Source organism: Culicoides brevitarsis, chromosome 2, assembly GCF_036172545.1.
Source record: "Culicoides brevitarsis isolate CSIRO-B50_1 chromosome 2, AGI_CSIRO_Cbre_v1, whole genome shotgun sequence".
Taxonomy (NCBI): Eukaryota; Metazoa; Arthropoda; class Insecta; order Diptera; family Ceratopogonidae; genus Culicoides; species Culicoides brevitarsis.
The window spans coordinates 28,842,807-28,865,667 of record NC_087086.1 but is presented as its reverse complement, the minus strand read 5'-3'; the positions used below and the strand labels follow the sequence as shown (position 1 = coordinate 28,865,667).

Here is a 22,861-nt window from a genome sequence, read left to right as displayed (position 1 = left end):
CTCGCATATGCATAGCAGCATACAAATTCTTATCTTTCAAATTTCTTGTTCGTAAAGGAGGATCATCATATTGAACAGGTCCTCCTAAATTTAGAAGCTCATTGAATTCACAATCAGAATCTGATTCGTCAGGAGACGAATAATGAACTTCATCATTTTCTTCTTCCTCAGATTCGACTTTAGAAAAATTTTTTTCAATTTCTCCAAAAGTTTCAACTAACTGCAAGACAGCTTTTTCTCGCTGTGTTGAAGCATTAATAATAAAAATATTGAAATTTTCTTCTAAATTAGAAGCTTTCAATATATCTTCAATGGACCACACAAAATCGGAAAAATCAGGCCATACTTGATATTGCGATGAAGCACTTGAAGACGACGAGGAGAACGTGGCACTTCAAGACGACGAGGTGTTGGAGGAAAAAAGCGTTGTACTGCAGGAGAGCTGTCTGACGTTACAGGCGAGTTGTTGAAAACCCGCTGCAAACGATCAGGTGTTGGGTTCAGCGTAGGATACACCTCGTTCAGTGTAGCTACATATTGTCCTTCGCCACCGGCTTCAGCCAACCAAGGTTTATCCGGAATTCCTCATCAAACAGCAGATCATACACCTTGGTGACAAATTATGCTTTGATATATGGCTTTGATGTTGCCTTTGATGTGCGATGTAATCATACACTAATGTATCTGTCCCTTAATTTATAGGTCATGTGCCAATCCAGGTTGTATCTCAACGGAAAGCGACAACAAATAGATTCCGGAGTCTCATACCGAACAGATTGTTGCTCTTTCTATTCTTAAAAAATTTTCTAAAGATATCATTCCTTCGGCTTTTATGGAAGCGGAATATTCAAACAGCGAATCGATCACATTTTAGATTAAATTCATAATATCACGATTTTTTATGATTTTCTATATTAAAAAAACCCCCTTTAACTTTTTCTGATTAAAAATGCGATCAAGTATCATTTACCGACGAAGGCTTTCGAAAAAAATCAACCAATCACGAGAAACGTTCAACATGACAGTTCACGAAAAGTTTTTATAGCAAACGAACATGCTCGATAAAATTCTCTCCTTCTCTCTCTCGTATTGCACCGCTTGACAAGAGACGTTTCGCAGAACCAAAACAAATCAAAAGACAAAAAATATCACCAAATAAAAAAATGTTTTAAGCCGCTTCATTCGCAACAACCCACTTTGCAGTCTTTCCAAGTGATCAAAACGTGTCCCGTCTAGTCGAAAACAATAAAAATTAAAATTAGTGGTACTAAAACGAGATCGGCAGCACTAAAAAGGCACTCAAAAATTTTTATTGATTCGACTTTTGTGTGCAAATTCTTCTTCTTTTGTGACAGAGAAAAAAATAAACAATATTAGATCATTGAACTCTATTACGTCCTCGTCTTGATAGAGGAGAATTTTGATGTTCCTTCACCGTTTAGCATTAAATTAGTGAGAATTAAGAAGAAAAAGTAGAGAAAGAAGTTGAAAACTGGTTTTGTCGTAGACTCAGACTTCAGAATTGTATATAAACAAGATGCAATATCAAAAATAGTTTTAGTTAGGAGTTTGCTTTGGGACCGAAAGCGGCTCAATTTCCTCTGAAAAGTGCAAGCAATAAGTGGTTAGTCAACCGAGCTTCAACTTTATATAAAAAATAATTTCTTATCTTATTTTTATTTGCAGAAAAAATCGACCGATATCCAAAAGTGGTCGTTTTGTCTCGAATCTCTTATCAAACTCTTATCGAATCAACTCTCAAGGCAGCAAAATGGCAACAAAGTGCAGCTCTCTAATGCGTTTCATCTCACTTTTGTTGGTGTCCTTCGTCGTTGGGAGTGCAGCAGATCTGTGAGTAAAATATTTCCTGATAGCATGAACAGTTTTTTTTATATAATCATAAAAAGTTGCGGTTTTGAAAAATGTAAATAATGTAATTAAGTATTCGTGTAATGTACAGCAAGGTAATTTGTAAGTGGGTACTTTTAGCGAGCATTTTTATGTCATCGGCTTACAGAGACGTGAGACGAATTTTAAAATTGAAATTTGAAGAAAAAAATTTTTGAAGGGGTTTTAAAGCTGAAAGAAGTCAAAATATAGAAAAACTATATAAAAAGTAAATATTTTTTGCGAAACAAAATTCAAATTTTTAATTCAAAAAGACCTGAAAAAGCAATTTAAAGCTAAAAAATTTAATTTTCGTCAATTATTTATGTAAAATATAATTCTTAACTTTTTGAAAAAAATAAAATTTTGAGCTCCAAATATATTTTTAAATAAAATTTAAAATTTTTTGGAGAATTTCAAATTTTTTTGTAGAATTTATAAAATTAAAAGAAGTCAAAAAAGATAAAAAAGTAGACTCAAAATCAAAAAATCAAAATTAAAAATTTTTTTTTTTTTGAAAAAAGGTCAGAAAATTAACTTAAGGCTTAAAATAATAATTTTTTTCTGAAAATATATTTTAAAATATGGACAGTTAAAATATTTTTAGCCCCAAAACCACTTAAAAATGACCTTTTAAAAAAAATATAGCTCAAAAATTGCAATTTTTTACACTAAAATGATAAAATTTAAGTTAATTTAAAATAAGGAATTTTTAACCCCATATCACGTCCCTGACAAATTTTTCAGCTGTTTTTCAAGAAATTACTGTCGATATTGACACAACTGCCACTAAACTACATTCCACTGTATGTATCAAAGACCAAACACTTCATTTTTACAGCTGATTGCAACTGATTATAAAGTTACATTATTGCCCTGCTAGTCTCCAACTAACTTTCATTCTCTCACAATGGACTTCAAATCGTTCGTCGAACGCTTCAAACTTTACAGACGCGATCGAATAATTTTTATGATTGTTTTTATCGCCATGATATTAGTTTTCATTCTCGCTGGCATCTTAATCCGCATCGAAAAACAGAAAAACGACACAAAATCGAACAATTCTTCGAAATTTATCTCATTTCTGTAAGCTGCACATCAATTTATGCTAATTAATTCCACTAATCAGGGTTCAATGTCTCATAACAGCAACTTTTTTTGTCTCTTTTTGAATAAATTAATTAATTTTTTATTCTAATTCTAGTCCCGCATGGAGCTACAAGTGCGAACGGAACGTGTGTAAAAAAGTCGCTTTGACGGATCCCGAACGAGCGATCAGTCTTCCCGTTTGTCGCTTGTATTGCAATGGCGAGATCGGTGTTGTGTGGCCTAAACCCACGGGACCCGTGAGAATCGAAGAGAAACTCGCAAAAGTGACTCCAGCTTCGATTGTTTTTAAGCCTCAAGGCATGCGAGGTGAGGTAGCGACATATTTCGAAGGCAGCAAATCTCGTTTTATGGAACAATTGGAGCGAAAAGTCGTTAAAGGAGTCAAATTGTCGCAAGAAGGCATTCAAGTCGTGATTACTGTGCATACCAATAGCGGGGATTCGGGTGAGTTTTTGAAAAAACTGATTCATAAAAAAAACCAAAATTGTTAAAAGTAAAATTTAAAAAAAATTATTAATGTACATATTTTGGAAAAAAAAATTATGAAATTGAGAACTTTTGAAAAAAAAATCAAAAATTGAAATAATTTAATAATTAAATTAAAATAAATAGTTAAAAAAATTAATTAATTTAAAATTAAAGTAAAAAATCTTAACAAAAAATTTTGGAAAATAATCATATTAATTTTTATGAATTAATATTTAAAAAAAATAAAATATGATTTTAATTTTAAATTTTACTAAATTCATTAAAGTAATTTTTTTAAATACATACCTATAAATTATTTATATTAATTTTTTAAATTGAAAATATAAAAAAAAATTATTTTAAAAAATTTAAGATATTAATTAAATATTTTTTTTTTAAATTTTAGATCTCACCTACGAGATTGACGAAGGCTACAAATTACGCATCCAACAAGATGGCGATAGCAAGATCAACGTCACAATCCGTGCCGAAAACTACTATGGCGCCCGAAATGGTCTCGAAACGCTCGCACAACTCATTGTCTTCGACGATATCCGCAACCAACTCTTGATCGCTGCCGAAGTCGAGCTCGAAGACACTCCCGTGTACAAACATCGCGGCGTAATTCTCGATACGTCGCGCAGTTACTTCTCCGTCGAGTCAATCAAACGCACAATTGACGCCTTGGCGCTCGTCAAAATGAACACTTTCCACTGGCACATCACCGATTCGCACAGTTTCCCCGTAATTTTCAAATCTGTACCCGAACTGGCGAAATTGGGCGCCTATTCGCCGCAACAAGTCTACACCGAAGCCGATGTCCGGGATATCGTGCAATATGCCCGCATTCGTGGCGTTCGTGTCATCCCGGAATTCGATGCTCCCGCGCACGTTGGCGAAGGATGGCAAAATACCGGCTTAACGGCGTGCTTTAATGCCCAACCTTGGCAAAAATATTGCGTAGAACCACCGTGCGGACAATTGGATCCCACAAAGGAGAAGTTGTACGACGTCTTGGAGAAAATTTACACAGATTTCGCGGATTATTTCCATCCTGTCGACACAATTTTCCACATGGGAGGCGACGAGGTGTCGACCGAGTGCTGGAATTCGAGCGTTGATATCCAAACGTACATGAAGGCGCAAGGATGGGGCTTGGAAAAGAGCGATTTCATGAAATTATGGGGCGATTTCCAGGAGAAGGCCTTGGAACGATGGGATAAAGTCGCAAAATCGCACGTTCCGATCATCTTGTGGACAAGTCACTTGACCGAAATGCCCTATTTGGCGAAATATTTGAACAATGAACGGTATATCGTGCAAATCTGGACCAAGGGAGACGACGCAAAGGTTCAAACTTTGCTCGAGAATGGCTTCAAAATCATTGTTTCGAACTACGATGCACTTTATCTCGATTGTGGCTTTGCTGGATGGTGAGAAATTTTAATTTTAAAATTTTTTTAAAGCAATTTTCTAATTTAAACACATTTTTTTAGGGTTCAAGACGGCAACAATTGGTGCTCTCCGTACATCGGCTGGCAAAAAGTCTACGAAAACGACTTGAAAAACATCGGTGGCAGTTATTCGTCGCAAATTTTGGGTGCCGAAGCAGCTTTGTGGTCTGAGCAAGCGGATGAGTATACCCTAGATGCCCGTTTGTGGCCTCGTGTCAGTGCCCTTGCCGAACGCCTTTGGTCCGACCCGAAGACATCGTGGAGAGACGCCGAATCACGCTTCTTGGTGCATCGCGAACACTTGGTTCAGAACGGGATTCAAGCGGAACTTGTTCAACCCCAATGGTGCCTCCAAAATGAAGATAATTGTCCCTTGGTGCAACGGAATATGATCTAAAAAAATACTCTTACCTGATCATTAAAGTATAAAAATGTGATTTTTCTGCGGAAAACAGTCGGTTTTTTTTGTCACAATTTAAAATAAACACGTAGAATGCTTTTGAATTCTTTAAAAATGAAAAACGCGCAACTTTTAAATTATAAATAAGTTTTATTTTTCACGAGATATCATTAATATTTACTTTTTGCTTACATAAAAAGCAGCTTCTAAATGAGTTGGATCAGAAATCTACGAATTTTGACGTACTTTAATTCAATAATGCCAATTTTTACGGAGTAGAATCGAGTCTTCTGGCGTTTTTACCACAGTTGTTGTCACATCTGTTTCGTAAATTTCAAGAAATTAATCAAACCAGTCCAAAAAAAAATGGTCGTTCAAAAGGTTTTTGCTTCACTTTTGAACGAAAATTCATCAAAATGCGACGAATTTTGAAGATTTTTCCATAAAAAGTGAAAAAACTTTATTTTTTTTGTGAAAAAATCATCAAAATTCGTCGCGGTCCTCAAACTTTTGATATCTTTCAAGTCTTTTTGTTCTATAAGTGTGTGTTAGTAATTGTCTGGGGACCGTAGTTTGTTAAAAAAAATTAAGAGGAAAAAATAAAAATATTTAGATTCTTTCATTGAATGCACTGTTGTCCCGCTTTCCGAACTTGTAGAGAAGCGATGCCGCGAGAATAAAGATGTTTTGCAGCAAGAATTGGATGCCGCCCGTCGTGACGTGATCCTTCAAATCGACAATCATGACCCAAACACTGGCAATTACGGCAGAAAATCCGAGCACAAAGCCGAGGAACAACCAAATTTTTGCTCCATTTTCACCCAAACAACCGCCTTCGTATGCAGCACCGCCATTTAACTGCGCGAAAAATGCAAAAATTAACTTAATTACTGCTCTTTGTTCGCAACAAAAAAAAAGTTAAGCTACTTACGACATCATTCGACACAGCGTTCACCATAATGAAGGAAATTGTCCCGATGATGCCGCAAACGTAGTGGCTGAAGGTCAACATGTTGTCTGTGGATGAGGAGTCAATGACGAGCCACCAGCCAACAGTGAACTGAACGAAAAAAAAGTGGGTTAATTAAGTTTTTTTTGCTGTTTCGAGATAGTCGAAGGAAAATGGATGACTTACCAAAAATGAAGAAATGACGGTCACCACGGCATTCCGACGCGAAATTACGTTTTCATCCAAGTAGAAACACGTGCTGAGTCGCTCCATAAATGCAGACATTGTGGATTTTTTGGAATTTTTTGTGGAAATTCGGCGAAAATTTGTTTTTATCTTTGTTTAATTAACTTTTTCGCTGCTGTCTGACTAATCGTTCTTATTTTGTTTGGGTTTTCTGTCTATGGGAGGAAGGTACGGAGAGACGTCAAATGTTTTTATAGCAAACAGGGTGACAAAAAAGTGAGTTTTTTTTTAAATCTGTTTCTTACATTTATTTTAAAAGGTTTGAATGGAAATTTTTAAAAACTAAATTAACTTTGATGGACATAATTTTAATCCCCTTTAATTAAAGGTTCTTTCACATGGGGGTTCTTTGGCTTACTTTCATGAAAAAAATTAAAATAACTTATTTTCAGTTTTAACTCCGAAAATTTTTGTTCAGTTGCTTTTGGAGAATAAAATAAACTATTTTCGAAAGATATTAATTTAAAATCTTATATAAACTCATAAAATTTTTACAAATTTACAAAATAAAAATTTTATAGCGCCATCTATTGACTATTTTTTGATCCGATTATAAAGTTCTTTTGCTTCTTGTTTTAATGTAATTCTTTATTAATAGTTTTGAAACTTTTAATAATTTTTTAAGAAATTATATCCAATTTTTAAGTTTTAAATGCAATATTTAATTATTTCTTTTAAAAGCGACATCTAGCGTAAATTTTTTAGCTCTTTTTTTAAGTGCCTTTTTTATTTTAAATATTTAATAATTCAAAAATATTTTGATATAATATCAATAAAATTTTGAAATTGAGCAAAAAAATATTAAAATTAAATTAAATTGAATATTAATTCTTTTTTAATTAGGCCGCTCCAAATGAAAATCAAAAATAAAGTCCTATGCCCCATTTTAAAAGTCGAAAATCCAATGGGGCAAAATAAAAAAAAAGTTAAAAATTCAACCAAAAATGACCGTTTTTTGTGTATTTTCATAATTTTTCAAGTAAAATATGACGAATTTCGTGCAAAAAGCTCGATAGAAATCGTTCCGTTGGTTAAAACATGTTCGTCCGTAATTCCATCGACATAAAAATGGTCTGGTAGGCAGGAAGATCAATATAGAGAATCCACAAGAAAAACAAGACAGCGCGACGAAAATGTCGTACGCAAACAGAAATAAGATGAAAGGGACAGATCAATAATTTGAGAATTCTGTGCCCCCTGTTGTTGTTGTTGGGGCCAAAATTTCAAAAAAATTTTAGAAAAATTTTCAATTTATTTCTAATTTTTGTTTTGGAAATCATATTTTATCATAAATTTTCTTCTCTAAAAATATTTTTCATAAAATTATTAATTTTTTTTTCAAAATTTTTGACAGTTATTTTTTATGAAATTTTTTTCTTTAATTTTTAATATGAAATATTCTAAAATCTATTTTAAATAAGCAAATTTCAAAGTAAATAGTAAAAAAAACATCAAAAATATTATTTAACGCTCAAAAATTGATAAAATTTTGTCATTTGGTATGAAAATAGTATTTCAAACTTTTTTTTTTATTTTGCCCCCCCCCATTTTATTTTAAAAAATTTTGGACTTTATTTTTGATTTTCATTTGGAGCGGCCTTAATAAAAAAAACATATTTTTTTTATATACTTAAATTCAATATAAAATAAATATTTTTTTCACCTTGTATTTTTATTTAAACTACTACAAAATTTAATTTAATTAATTTTTTAATTTATTTAGTTTGAATTTAATTTTTTAAACTTAATTTTACTTTTATTAAATTTTTATTTAAGGCGCCATCCATTTACGGCGTCGGATAAAAAGGGACATTTTTTGACCCCCACCCCCCCTATAATCGGAAACCGTCGGAATTTAAAGACCCCCCTAATTTACGACGTACCTTTTAGAAAAATACTCCCCCCCCCCCTTTTTCAAGAAAAATTGTTAAAAATTAGCTCAAATTTTTATGGAAATTTGTGAAAAATTGTACATGTGTACTCAGTAAGTTGAAAAACAGATCAAAAAATGTTGAAGCACTTAAATATTTTTTAAAAATTGAAACAAAAAATCTTAACTATAGAGAATTTATGCGACGTCGTATTTTTCTTTCGTCGAAATCCATCGGAAACTCATAGACCCCCACCCCCCCTCAAACTTCCGACGCCGTAAATGGATGACGCCTTAAAAAAAAAATAAAACTCACAAAATTCTAAAATTAAACTTTGAATTTTTATGTAAATTTGAATAAATCTATTAATTTTTTTATTGTATTTCAAAACGGATCAACTCACCTAATTCAAAAGCTCTCCACTCGCTCTTAGAATATTCTTTCACTCACTTACAAATCTATCACTCGCGATCATTTCCACAACTACAACCTCAAACGCGGAGCTTTTTTATCTAAATCGTCTAATCACCTAAGCTAAACACCATTCACAAAACAGGTTTAAATCCACTCCGCACTCTCAATTCACATTCGCGATCATTCTCTCCACATTCATTCGTAGCAGCAGCAGCTACGCGAGGCATTTGATTCACACACAAAACTCGCTCCGCTACTCAAATGAAGCATTTATTGTTCGAAAAAGTTCAGTTGTGATTGTGCGATCGTGAGATGATGTGCATAACGTACACAAAAACCGAAACGCGTACTGCTCTGAAACTTTTTTTTTTTGAGTATATTTTGCTTCTTCGTTCACGATTCGAGTTTAGTTAGTTTGTTGGCGTGTATATCAAAAGTTCAACGCAAATAAATTTAAATATATACCTCTCTCTACTTAGCTCTAAGTAGTTAGCTGCGGAGAGATACGGGGATTTTGTTTTATAAACTTATTTTTTGTCAGCTAATTTTGTGTAAATTTTTGTCGAATTTTATTATCAAATATTTGATGTGCGGCATCCACACGACCCATGTGCTGATTGAGTTGTGAGACAAAAACATCACTATCTCGGAGTTCTTGGAAAATCAATAATACGAAAAAAAAATCATTATAGTGAAGAGTTGAGTTTTCTACGTCATTCGAGTCGACACACAGCACTTGTTTTGCTCTTCTTGTACGGCGATCATCGTGATGATGATGATGTTGTTGTGATGTTACTCTGGCCATATTTATATCAAGTTGGCTGGTTTTTCACTGCGAACGTCGATCGTCGGATGCTGAAACCCAGTTTTGAAATCTAAATCACATTTTTTTCGTCGTCGTCGGAGCGCTCGAGAACATCGTCAGGAGTGCAAAGCATATACATTTCGTTACATTCTACGACGGACAACGACATAATAATATAATAAACAAATATGCTTTATAAATAAAATACAAAACAAGTGTGATTACTTTAATTTAGTTCAATAAATGGTTGGAGATATACTTTACTTCTGTAAATATAAAGTGAAGTAAAAAACATAAATTGACATGTGAAAAGACGACTGAGCTCATAATAATAATAATAAACGGAGAGATAATGATGTTGTGAAGAAATTTTTCAAAACACACATAATTACAAAAAAAAAACAATATCAAAGCATGAAAATATGGAAAAACTTTGACGTGTCGGTCAACTTCGACAACTTGCAATAATAATCGCGAGTGACAGCGAAAAAAAATTCAAATTGATAATTTGTCGGCAATTTTTTGCTGCCTCAAGATAATGGCCATAAATATAAAATTTTAAGTGATTTTAGTGAGAATACAAAAAAAAAGACAAGAACTCGCGTGAAAATTGAATGTTTATTGTTTTAATTATGAGTTTATTACGCACGAATGTCGACAACAAAAACAACATTAACACCAAAATAGACACTTTATTAGTTCAATATGGATTTTATAGAGGATCCGATGTTTGCCAATGACTTAGGTGAGTAACCACTTCCTTCTACTACATACATGAGTAATGTGAGTAAATAAAATTTTTTGCGTCGACAAGTGAAAGATTTCGCGATAACTTCGAAGGAAGTTTGACGCCGAAAATTTTTTTTCTCTCTCAGTTTTAATCATTAAATCATAAATGAATGAAAAAAACTCATAGTTGTAATCAGAACTTCCAAAGTTATTTACAAAAATGACGCAAATCGACGTGCTTTTTAATCAAAACATCCCCGAGCTTGACAAATATTTTTTTTTTGCAAGACATGCTGAGTCCAAACTCTAAAAAATGTTAACAAAAAGTTTCCATTTGACTTCATTGATTTTGCATTGTTTCCGACATTCTATAACAATGACAAGTCTGCGTTTATTCGCATCTGGTTTTAAAGTTTCTTATCAATACAAACTAAATGTGATGACTCTCGTTCCATATGAAACAGTCTGAAATTAAATAAAAAAAAAGAGCGTAATTACTACAATCCGTTTGAAACAATATTTATTATTATTATTATTCGGTAATCATTATTAGCAGCTATCATTTTGTAGTCACTTTTATTTTGTTCTAACAATTTATATTCAGAGTTACATGATTTGCATTAGTAGAGCAAAAATAAAAAGTTTTTCTGATTTGTTTGTGAAATGTTGTTCATAAAACATGTTGAATGTTTAATTCTCTTAAAAAATATTGTTGTTTGGTCAATACAAAATACTTAAAATTGTTATTTATTAAAGCATTTCAGAGAAAATATTAAAAAGCTACGTGATGGTTCGATGTCTGTCTGCATAAAAGTTCAATGTAAAAGCTATCGATATTTGCAAATCGAACCGATGAAGCAAAATAATCAAGATTTATCTCAGAGAGGGCCACAAATTTCTAATTGACTAAGTTCAACAACCAAGATAATACAATAAATGATTGTCCATTTCAATAGGCACTAGCAGGTCCCTCATAGACGGCTAACGTTTATTTGGAAGAAAATGAAAAAGTGACCGAAACAAAAAATTTTTTCGTATTGCTCTTGACCTTTTGCAACTATACTCTCTCTTAAATAGCAGAAAATATAATTACTGATAAAGTTTAAAAATCTCATCTTTTTCACCAATGTAATTGATGAAAATTCTAATTAAAATTATACGTTTATGAAAAGTTCTCAACAATTCTCCAAAATCAGATACTAAGGTATAAGTATGAATGTGGAAGAATTATTTGCAAGGAATCCGAAAAAAAAGTCTGCAAAGATCATGTTACACAGTGAACGTAAATTTTACCTTCCTACAAATTGAGCTTATTGAACAATAATCAATTAGTTATTAGATGGTCCAGCCGATATGAACAGACAAAATTAAAAAGCTGAAATAAAGAATGTGACTGATGATAAAAGTGCCTTGGCTCCATATTACATGTAAAAACTTTTAAATAGACTGACCAGAATTGTGTCATCTAGAACACATTCTTCTTCGAATGAGATCTTTGAGAAGACGGAATGGTTTAATATTTTTCATCTTTTAGTAACTAAAAGCATAAATTCACCGCTTAATATTTTTTTCAACCTTTCAAATGGAAGATTCAAAAAATGCGCTTAAAAAATCGAAAACTATAACGAAGACTTTTATTGTTGACTGTCGTCATCGTCGTTCATATTATTAATTGTATATAATTGTGTTACAACCATTTATATAAATATTATTTTATACTAGCTTTTTATGGATCACCATAAAAACTTTATTAGATTACTTTTCGTTGGAAAACTCGAACCCTTGACTTTTGATTCAAACTGTTCAAGTCATACATTATAATTACCTTCTAAAATTTAATTATCTACTTTTGATGAGACAAGACAATTGAAGAAAAGTTTGTAAAAAATATTAATTTTTATGTAGGTAAAAGACATGTCAAACTTCTTGTTCTTTTTATTTTATTTTTTTTTTCTTCGTAAAAGTTTTCATTCTAAAATTGCTATTTACCAAAGACACGAAAGCCTTTCAGTGTCGCGTTTCCAGTCTGCTAAGTGATAATCATAAAATTCATAAATGACTCCCTTGTCTATAAAAATCTCATTTGTACATAAATTTATTTACAAAATTTAAAAAAAAATGTTATTAAAATAATAAAATATATCATAAAGACATAAAAAAAATCCGTACATTTACAATATTTTGCGCTAAAATGTTTTATAAACATTTAACAGTTGCCAGGAGTAACCGACAATTAGATAGTTTGTTGTTTCTTTCACTTTTTTATCAGAAATTTTTTCAACAAATACAAAAGTGATCCTCTCTAAGCTTACATCAAACCACCCTCAATGCTATTCGATGCTTTTTTATGAATGCTACACAATCACACAGACAGGTGAAAATTTTCTTTCTTTTTTTTTCGTGTAGGTTTTCGTACTGCTAAACATGTACATTTGTATAATTTTCCAACCAAAACTCAAATATTTGAATGGGAGGCTTTTTAGTTAATGCGCAATCGGTTAACTGTAAACATCTCTCGTTGGATGGGAAAGTTTTCGCGAGCAAAATGGCCGCTTGTGACGAATGAAAAAGGATCAATCAATAGAATTTTCAATAAAAGAAACGTGAAAAATATTTAAAAAATATCTTAAAATTACTTTTGAATAAAATATTCATTTCTAAAAGTGAATTTTTAAAAAAAATTAATAAAAACAAATAATTACGACAATTAATCACGATAAAATTTGAAATAAAAAAATATTTAAAAACCGCATAGTAACAGAGAATAAATTTATCATATCTTAATAAATATAGTAGAAAAAAAAATATTCCATTGAAAATAAAGTTACGCAATAATATGATGGGAAAATTCGTATTTTTTTCAGTGCAATAGTCAGGCAAATGTACTGATTCAAAGTCAAGCCACGAGTTTTTGAAATAATGCAAAAATGTTAGAATAAGAAGTTCATTAAAATATTTCACTTAAAAAATGGATTTCGGAAGAGGAGCTTTGAACGTCGGTAAGACAGTTTTTCTTAGAATCACAATTTTTCGTTTTGGAAATCCCAAATTATTAATTCTTAGAACAAGAAACATCTGCTTTTATTGAATTAATGACATCGAATTGTTTGATTAATTACTCATATATTTTATTCATTTTCGACTTCACAAGTTATTTTTTTTGCGCGAAAAATCATAAAATTTGCTTTTTTCAGAAAAATATTCAAAATAATAAAAGAAGAAATGACAAAATATTTTACTTAAAGTTGTTTGAAAAATTTCAATTTGAGAAAAATGACATAAAAAAACTTTCAAGACATAGTTTTAAGTAGTAGTCAAAAATTTGAAAATTTGCATATAAAATTAATATTTGAACTTTAGATCTTAAAATATTGATTTTAAGACACGTTTTATGACTTTTAAATTGTTTTTATCAAAAAGGTCACATAATTTTGTATTTTTGGCTAATTTAAAATATAATTTTTATTAAAAAAAAATAAATAATTTTTTTATAAATAAAATTTGCATATTTATGCAAATTTTCAATATTTTAAATTAAATTTTTTAAATTAAAAACTATTTATTTTTACAAATTTCTCCAAAAAGCACACAATCAAGTGAAAACCCTTCAAGTAACTTGTAATTATTACTCGACGACAATAAACAAAATAAAAACTTTGCAATTTTTTAATCACTCATCGGATGATTATGATGATGAGACATGCAACGGCTCTGCATCAAAACTCATCTAAACGAGATAATAAATAATAAAAAAGTGAAAAAATGATCTGCGCGCTCTAATAACCGTTAAATATTTTCATGGAAAAGTGATTTTTTTCATAAAATTTTTATTATTATTGTTTTTCTTTCATTCTTCTTTTAATCATCCACGAAAAAAAGCTAAAATTCACGAAAAGCTAATCTGTTTATTAAAATGTTAAAATCTATTATCGCCCGTTTTGATAAGCATGGACGAGTTAAAAAGTGAAAAGCATGTCTATAAACAATTAGGAGCTCACAAAAAAATCACAGAAAAAATTAAAATTAATGTTGTTTGCATATAAAAAAATAACAAAGTTGCTAAACTCAATTAGCATATTAATAATTTGTTTGTTGAACTTTACTTTGGTAACAATTTGCCTTTTTTTCTGTGTCTCATTCCTGACATAGTTGTAAAAAAAATTTGTTTAAGGAAAGTCCTCGTAGCGTAATAATATCATTTTATTCACTTTAACAGATATGCGATCGCTTCATAAACTAATTTTTGATTATTTTGTTTAGTCAATAATATTTTTTTGTATGGCAGTACGGGAAAGTCGTCGTAGCGCATGTATGAAGCAATCACAATTTTGTGTTGTTGTTCAGGAAAAAAAAATAACAAGAAAATATATTTTCAGAATACATTTTTATGATTTCATGACTTGAATCGTTTTCGTTTCTTCGTTTTTTTTTTGTTCTTTCTGGGTTTGTTTGGAAAGAAAGTTTAAAATTATTTTACACTAGTTCGTACAAGAGATGACCTTTGTTGCGAGTTTTGGAGGCACGCGAGCTTTTTTTGTGGTTTTTATTTCATTTTTCGCGATTTTTTGTTGTAAAATTCATCAAATTTGTCATTAGAGGTTCCTGTCTTTACACGTCATGCAAGTCATTTGCTCCCCTTTAATTTTTTTCTTTGTTTTTTTTTTTTTGCAGGTCGTTCTGATTTCATTGGCGGCATAGATAACGAAGCTCTCGATTTCGAGCAATTTGACGCTTTCATCCACGGAAACTCGTCAACTGGTTCAACAGACACCACCAACGCCGGAAATGCTCTGACCCAAGCGACACATTTGCCCGAAAGTCCCCCAGATTCGGGCTCGGAGCCGCCTTACAGTCCCTCAGACTTGCATTCGGCGGGCGTCGTGAATGTTAACGTCAGTCAACCGACGTACGATGCCGATATTTCGCTCGGCGTTCATCATTATGCCACGCAACAGCAACAACAAGCGAGTTCCTTGCACGTTTCGGACCTGACTTTGTCGCAACAACTGCTCTCTGATCCCGCATATACGAGTCCGAGTCCCATCGATGCGACGGGATTAATTGTCGTGCCCGAAGTGACACTCAAACACGAAGGAGAACTAATAATTTCGGATGACGCACCCAATGGACAGCAATATTTGCAACAACCACAACCGGGATCAGGCGTGACGTTGATCGAATTGGGACAACGACCCTTCAAAAATGACTTGTTGGTCGAAGGAGGAGCCAGCAACGATGATTTGGTGCATCAATTGATGCCGAGTGTTTACGCGACGACAACAAATGCGAGTCAAAGCACGGAAAATGTACAATCATCACGACAAACGTCGCGCAAAAGGAAGGGCTCGAGCTCGATTGCGGGACGTCCTCCGTCGGCGATCATCAAAACAGATCCGGAAACGAGCAGGAAAAATTGCCAGATCGAACAAACGTCGTTGGATGCATCGCTGGACACGAGTTCAAACAATGGCGGCGACACAAGTGACTCGCCCATGCAAAGTATACGATTTGCTCCGTTCCAGCAGCATCAGTGGCATCATTTGTGCAATCAGAATTTGCAAGAACTGTAAGTCAAGTTAACCTATTTCTAAGTTAAATTAAATTCAATAGTTTTTAAATGCTAAAAATTTGGTCTAAAGTAATTTTTAAATTTTTCATAATTTTTCAAGATTTTTTTTACTTAATTTTAAATTTTTTTAAATTAAAATTAAATTAAGGGCTGTAAGTTAAGTCAAAAGTAGGGCTGCAAAAATTTGACCTATTCACAAAAGTTAAATTAAATTCAAAAGTTTTTAAATTGCTAAAAATTTTCAAAAAAATTAGTTTTTCCCAAAAAATGGTTCAAAAAGTAATTTTTAAATTTTCAAGATTTTTTTTACTTAATTTTAAATTTTTTTGAAGTCAAAAGACGTTTCAAAAAATTTTGACTTAAACTTATTTTTTACGATTTTTTTGTGGCGACTCAAAGCAGAGTTAAGGCACCGTATCTACTGACAGTTCACCGGATGCATCCATGATGTTTTTGAGTTAAAAAGTTTTTAAAATTAAGTCATAAGTTTTTGCAGCCCTGTAAATTATTGTTAATTTATAAGCTGATATCAAAAAGCTGAAAACCTTACCCTACTGTTTTAAATTGAATGTTTCTTTAAAAACTTTTTTGAAAAATTATGAAAAAGACCAGAGACAGTATTTTTTTTTTTTTAATTTTTAATTTTTTTTTTTTTTGATAATTTTTGATCTTTTTATTTGCAGTCCAATGCCCCATTACCGCGTTGATGCCGACAAAGGATTCAACTTTTCTAATTCCGACGACGCGTTCGTGTGTCAGAAGAAAAATCACTTTCAAATAACAGTTCATGCACAACTCCATGGCTCGGCGGTGTTTGTGCGAACGAATGCTGGCTTGGAAAAAATTCGTTCCTTCCATTTGCATTTCTACGGCGTGAAATTGGAGGCACCGAATCAAACAATCCGCATCGAGCAAAGTCAATCAGATCGATCAAAGAAGCCGTTTCATCCTGTGCCGTAAGTTTTTCCTGCAAATTTTTAATTTTCATCAATAACAAAGATTTTTTTCCGTTTCAGGGTCGATTTACACGATGGGCAAGTAAGTAAAGTCACTGTGGGTCGTCTTCACTTCTCCGAAACGACCAACAATAACATGCGAAAGAAAGGAAGACCGAATCCGGAGCAAAGATACTTCCAACTTGTCGTTGGTTTGCATGCGCACACGCATTCCGGGAACTTTCCGATCGTCAGTCAAGGCAGTGAGAGGATCATTGTGAGGGTAAGTCACGAAATTCTCTTCAAAAATCAACAATTTTGCTAAAAAAATCGCTTTTAGGCTTCCAATCCGGGCCAATTCGAGAACGATGTCGAACTGTGCTGGCAACGTGGCGTCACACTTGACTCCATTTATCACTCGGGACGCGTTGGCATCAACACAGATCGACCCGACGAGAGTTTAGTCATACACGGGAACCTAAAAATTAGCGGGCACATCGTGCAGCCAAGTGATAGTCGTGCAAAACGAGAAATTAGTGAGTTGGATACGTCACAACAGTTGGAGAATGTACAAAAAATTAGAGTTGTAAAGTGAGTTGCGTGCCTTTTTTTGTTAAAAATTAAATTTTCACTCCAAAATTGTGTTTACAGATATTGCTACGAGCCAGAATTCGCTCTTCATAGTGGCTTAGTTGACGCGAATGACACGGCAATCGAGATAACTGACACGGGAGTCATTGCCCAAGAAGTACAAAAAGTCCTTCCAGATGCTGTGCAGCCAGCTGGAAGCATAATTCTTCCGAACGGACAAATTATTGACAATTTTTTGCTCGTCAATAAGGTAAAAAATCGCTTTTTCAACCGAAATTTTTCATTTTTGACGAAATTTTTTATTAGGATCGGATTTTCATGGAAAATATCGGAGCTGTTAAGGAATTGTGCAAAGTAACGGGATCATTGGAGACCCGAATTGAGCAGTTAGAACGCATCAATGCTCGTCTCTTGCGAATTCAGAAGCACAAAAGAAGTAAAAGTTCAAAAGATTTGAGTGGATCTGACTCGGAAGACGACACAAATGACTTTGACGCAGAAATTTGTTCCAACAAGACGATTCAGTTCATAATTATTGTCTTAATTATCATTATGACTGTCTGGTAAGTATCATAAATTTTTGATTTTTTACAAGTTTTTACCTTTTTTTTATCATTTTTTAGTCTCACTGCTATCTCAACTCTCTATTTGGTGGAACGGCCTCACAAATTTACAAATTTGTCGCCCCTTTACGACATCAATGACAAACGTATCGGCTCTAGTTCCGGCAATAATCAGCATGAGTGGATAAATCCGCCGGAAAAACCACTTCATACAACTTTTTCCTTCGAAAGATTCAAACCGACGACGAAACCGTTCTCGTTGTCCAAAGATTCAAACACAAAGTCGCCGGAAGAACTCATCAAAACGACGCGTGTTTGGGGTCCAATTGCTCCAAGTGAGGCAGAAGATCCGGAAATTGCTTCAAATGCCATCGATGGGACGCAGTACGAAGAGAAAAAGAACGAAAGTAAGAATTTTTTAATGAAATTTTAACAAAATTTATAAAAAAAATTATTTTAGCAGCAACAAAATCAATTTTGGAAGCGGCGATCATAAAAAATCACGAAACAAAGACAAAAAGTAATATTTACTTCAGAGGACATGGGCCAGGTGATGATTAATTTTCGACTTTTTTTAATTTTTTATCTTTAATTCAACGTTAATTTTGCAGAAACTCCTCAAGATGCCGAAGAAATTGTTGAAGAAAAAATTTTGGACAACACTCCAATTCTCGTGCATGTCCTTGGGGAGCCCCATTATTGCAAGGAATCTAAAGGATCGTGTCCTGTAAGCAACTTTTTATACTAAAAATGCTCAAAAACTGAATTTTCCAATTTTTTTTAAAGTCTCTTTGCTGTGACGATTCCACAAACCACAATCTCGAGAAGAAAACTTGTTTCAAAGAAACGGAAGAAATAAATTCCAACATCAAGTACAACGTAACAGCCCAACAGGATGGAGTTATCGACCTCGTTACTCATCTGATTTCCAATTCGGAGCCCCTTCTCGGGAACAGCACCTTGCATGATCGGGACGACATCGAGACACCAATAAATCCGAAGGAAAATGACGGTTTGGAGCCACAAGACCTCGGATGTTACGACATTCGATTGACATTGTTGACTAATTCCTTTAACGATACCATTAGTACCCGCAAAATTTGTAACGTGGACACGGAACTTGAGAAACAAACGATCATCGTTCCGATTTCGCGGTACATGAGAGATGCACAAATGGAATTACTTTTCATGTAAGTTTTTGATTTTTCTTTAAAAATAAATTTTAATTCAAAATTTTGTCAAACTTTTCTAAATTAAAATTTCTTAAATTCTTAAAAAATCACAAAATCAACTCCAAAAACAAAAATGACACTTTTTGATTAAATTTTTACTTTTTTTCAATTTTCCCTGTCAGCGGCTTTTCAAGTGAAAAAATTAAAATTAAAAAATATAAAAATTAAAAAAAATTAAATAAAAAAATAAAAATTAAATTAACTTAAATAAAAATATTGAATAAAAATAAAATTAAATAAAATAAAAATTAAAAAATTACAAATTTAATTAATATAAAACTGAATTTTAACTGAATTTAATTTTTAATTTAATTAAATTAATTAAAATATTTTTTTTTTTACATTTCAGTACTCCCAAAATTAAGCAATGGTCTCTGTGTGAGCACAAAACAAAAAGCAACGAGTTTTCGGCGACATCATCGTCAAATACACTCGACGCCAGTGGAAATCAAATTTATCCAGCATTCAGTCCGAAGGAACTCACAAAACCTTCGTTCAGTATCCAAATTCCGCATGGCAATTTCGAACGTGAATTGGAGTTTAGAACACTTTTAAAGAGCACTACTAAGGTAAAAATTATTTTTTTTTAATGCAAAACTTTTAGTTAATTATATTTTTTATTTTCAGAGCGTTTGCCAACTATCACAAGAATCCACTGGCCTATTTCTACAATACAACATAAAAATTTATCGAGAATGTAATTAAAAAAAAATTAAAATTTCTATCAAATTTAAGCAAGAAATAATAGTCAAATGCGTGTAAAAATTACGTTAAGTTTATTTCCTATAAAAAAAAAAAAAAAATTAGTTAAAAAATTCATCACAAAAATTTAACGGCTTTGATCGCTTCTAGTTTATTTTTAAGCAATTCTTGTACAAAGTTCTAATTTTTAAGTTAAAAATACCTTTTACTCCAAATGATTTCTTGAAAAACAAAAAAAAATATTTTTTTTCGAGAAATCACATATACCAGACGTCTCCATGAAATTCACAAAAAATATCGGAGACGCTTTTTTCGCACTTTTTGATCAAAAATGAGATAAAATTAAAAGAAGGAATGAAGAAAAAAGTAAAATTCCGTCCAAAAATCGACATTCCGTACTTGTAAAAAAAAATCGCTTCTAACATCACAGAAGAAACAAAAAAGCAATAAATCATCACAAAAGTGGTCCTTTTCACCAAACTAGCTGATATTATTTTGAAAAGCAATACAAATTTATGACAATTTACTCTTCTTCAATAAAACGTAAATCGAGGCTTTAACTGTCGTTTGATGGTAAAATGCCCGGAAATTCATTACAATTATTAGGTAATAGTTACTTTTTATTATTAATTTAATCTTATACTATATTCAAACAATTTATCTTCAAGATTCATTAAAATTAAATAAAAAAAAAACAAATTAAGAACAGAAATTATTGTTAAACGTAAGAAAAATGAATGAAAAATACATAAAATGAGAGTCTTAGTCTCCAATTATTGAATTAAAAGTGATTTTTATTTCTTTCTGGATTTTCTTAAAAAATAAAAAGTCACGGTAAATTTAGTCCTCTGCGGAAATGTGAAGCACAGCGGATGGATGCAGTTTCGCTTGTTCCAGCGTGAAGGTCGCATCAATGTCACACAGCTCTTGTCGCACTGCCGGACAATAAACGCGACACTTGTGCGTGCCAATTTGATCTTTGTACTTGCGTTGAAGGAGTTTAAGCAGCGCGCCAATTGTCGTAGCAGCTCCTCTTGTGATGACTTCGTTCGTGCCGTTCGGCTGTTTAATCATAAGTCTCGTTTGGGGCCCGTCTGTCACAGTTTCATCGACTTCCGGTTCCGTTTCGGGCTTGTGATCGGTTTTCGTGCGTTTCGGTGATGGAGGTCGACTGTCTTCGTCGTCGGATGCGTATTCGTCGGCACTGTCGTCTGAAATAACAGTTGCCACTGCCGCTTCTTCCATGCTTTTTTTGATGGCAATTTCGAGTTGTTCCTCCTCCGTCAAGGAAATTATCTTGCTGAGGTCTTTTGCGACTTCGCCCGCCTGCGAGGACGATGCTTGCTGCGAGTCTTGCTGGTATTTGGAGGGAGTTTTGCCCGAATCCACGTAGTCGGGGGTGTAATTGTTGTGCAAAAATGTGAAAAGTTCTTTGCTGTATTCGTCGGCGGTGTATTTAAAGTGTCCCCGACTCGCGATTTGCTCTTCGCCCGTACGAGGATCCAAAATGCCGACATAGGGATACGAAACGATATTGTAAAAAGATCGAATTTTGTTGCCTTCAACACAATCAATGGAGGTTTGATAAAAGACAAAATACTTCCGGATGATGGCTTTGAGATCCTTATTGCTCCAAATGTCGCGATTCATGCAAACACATGCAAATTCCGTGTTGTCCTGCACATTCACAATGAGCCATTTGTTCTCGTTCTTCGCGAATTCCTTGACCATCTGGAAGGTACCGGCGTAAATGAGGTCTGTGGGTGGTCTGAAGACATCTTCGAGTCGATTGCGACGTGGTCGAGATGAGGATCCTTCGCCGCTGGCGCCACCCGCAAACATCATTTGTTCCTGTAATTCCGCTTCACGGGCAAAATTTCGCATGGGACACAAGGCTTGTCGCGTATTGTATCGTCGTCCGCGGAAATTGTCGTCTTCCTGGAGAATATCACGTTTTTTGGGGATCGGAGCACGAACGTAGTCCGGATCTGAGGGGTCTAGTTCGGGAATGATTGGCGGCAACGAAGACGACGACGATTCATCGGGAATTTGAATGACATCGTTTGAGGGTCCAGCAACGGAGGCGCCATCATTGAAAAATGCGTCAATAGCTTCTTGGAGTGAACTCTTGGACTCGAGATATGTCTTGGCTTCGTCAAAATTCATCGCTGCGGAGGAATGGGGAGCCAGTGTCAAAAGTGCGGGAAAGATTTTTTTCGCGAAAACTCTTACCAGTTACTTCCATCAAGGTACGGACATTCTCATCGACGTCTGCCATCGTGGGCGTTTATCAGGTAAGTTTCGTTGTTTTTTACACAAATTTCCGCAGTATTTACATTAAAATTTCTCCTTAGAGCCTGTTTGTTGTTAAAATAATTGCAACTCAAACAAAACCTACTCTGTTATACTTCGAGGTTTGTTTTAGCGAAGTACAGTGGTTAAGGGTTGAACTCACCGACCAATATCATTAACCGGTTTTCGGTCAGAAAATTTGATTTGATATTCAATTTGAATTCTTAAAAATCTTTAACAATTGATTATTTTTGGTTAATTCAAAATTTATACCTAATTTTTAAATTTTGTAGATCAAAAAAGCAAACAACAAAAAGTACTTTATTCACTGCTGATTTTCTAAATCATTGCTATTAATTGTAGGTCTCTGTAGAAAAGAATCCAGAAGTGTTTGGCATGTAAGGCAATGCAAAGTAATGATGATGATTAGAAATCTAAGCTGTTTTCTAAATCATTGCTATTAATTTAAGGTCTCTGTAGAAAAGAATCCAAAGTGTTTTGCATGGAAAGCAATGCAAAGTAATGATCATGATTTTATAGTGACCCACCTAAACACAAAAAAGGCCTTTCTGTGGGTTTTTTTCTTCCTAACCTGTTCCATATTCTTCTTTAACCGTGCTGACACTCTTTAAGAAAGAAAAGAT

General features: G+C 33.2%; 4 protein-coding genes across 9 annotated transcripts; 2 read left to right on the top strand and 2 right to left on the bottom strand.

Moving 5' to 3' along the window:
• Nucleotides 1-1,117: 1,117 nt before the first annotated feature.
• LOC134832156 (chitooligosaccharidolytic beta-N-acetylglucosaminidase) lies at nucleotides 1,118-5,433 on the top strand. Of its 2 annotated transcripts, XM_063846075.1 has the most exons (6): nucleotides 1,118-1,264; nucleotides 1,356-1,624; nucleotides 1,687-1,851; nucleotides 3,092-3,441; nucleotides 3,872-4,898; nucleotides 4,962-5,433. In XM_063846075.1, exons 3-6 carry the CDS (start codon nucleotides 1,772-1,774, stop codon nucleotides 5,314-5,316), a joined length of 1,812 nt encoding a protein of 603 aa, XP_063702145.1. In that variant the 5' UTR covers nucleotides 1,118-1,264; nucleotides 1,356-1,624; nucleotides 1,687-1,771; the 3' UTR covers nucleotides 5,317-5,433. The 2 variants fall into 2 exon arrangements, with proteins under 2 accessions (XP_063702145.1, XP_063702144.1); XM_063846074.1 differs by lacking the exons at nucleotides 1,118-1,264; nucleotides 1,356-1,624; nucleotides 1,687-1,851 and adding an exon at nucleotides 2,793-2,973.
• LOC134832155 (myelin regulatory factor-like protein) lies at nucleotides 1,140-20,637 on the top strand. 4 transcript variants are annotated; one of them, XM_063846071.1, is made up of 14 exons: nucleotides 1,140-1,212; nucleotides 9,918-10,349; nucleotides 15,005-15,899; nucleotides 16,586-16,858; nucleotides 16,919-17,120; nucleotides 17,178-17,428; nucleotides 17,489-17,678; nucleotides 17,735-17,991; nucleotides 18,052-18,398; nucleotides 18,452-18,541; nucleotides 18,603-18,718; nucleotides 18,778-19,181; nucleotides 19,573-19,792; nucleotides 19,851-20,636. In XM_063846071.1, exons 2-14 carry the CDS (start codon nucleotides 10,310-10,312, stop codon nucleotides 19,926-19,928), a joined length of 3,363 nt encoding a protein of 1,120 aa, XP_063702141.1. In that variant the 5' UTR covers nucleotides 1,140-1,212; nucleotides 9,918-10,309; the 3' UTR covers nucleotides 19,929-20,636. The 4 variants fall into 4 exon arrangements, with proteins under 4 accessions (XP_063702141.1, XP_063702142.1, XP_063702140.1 ...); XM_063846072.1 differs by lacking the exon at nucleotides 1,140-1,212 and having other exon boundaries at nucleotides 9,112-10,349; nucleotides 18,455-18,541; XM_063846070.1 differs by lacking the exon at nucleotides 1,140-1,212 and having other exon boundaries at nucleotides 9,112-10,349.
• Nucleotides 5,456-6,668, bottom strand: LOC134832158 (transmembrane protein 50A). Of its 2 annotated transcripts, XM_063846079.1 has the most exons (4): nucleotides 6,455-6,668; nucleotides 6,251-6,379; nucleotides 5,941-6,177; nucleotides 5,456-5,639 (listed from the first exon to the last, which is right to left on the bottom strand). In XM_063846079.1, exons 1-4 carry the CDS (start codon nucleotides 6,551-6,553, stop codon nucleotides 5,634-5,636), a joined length of 471 nt encoding a protein of 156 aa, XP_063702149.1. In that variant the 5' UTR covers nucleotides 6,554-6,668; the 3' UTR covers nucleotides 5,456-5,633. The 2 variants fall into 2 exon arrangements, with proteins under 2 accessions (XP_063702149.1, XP_063702148.1); XM_063846078.1 differs by lacking the exon at nucleotides 5,456-5,639 and having other exon boundaries at nucleotides 5,899-6,177.
• Nucleotides 20,635-22,327, bottom strand: LOC134832157 (UBX domain-containing protein 7). The gene is made up of 2 exons (XM_063846077.1): nucleotides 22,158-22,327; nucleotides 20,635-22,093 (listed from the first exon to the last, which is right to left on the bottom strand). Exons 1-2 carry the CDS (start codon nucleotides 22,201-22,203, stop codon nucleotides 20,766-20,768), a joined length of 1,374 nt encoding a protein of 457 aa, XP_063702147.1. The 5' UTR covers nucleotides 22,204-22,327; the 3' UTR covers nucleotides 20,635-20,765.
• Nucleotides 22,328-22,861: the final 534 nt, after the last annotated feature.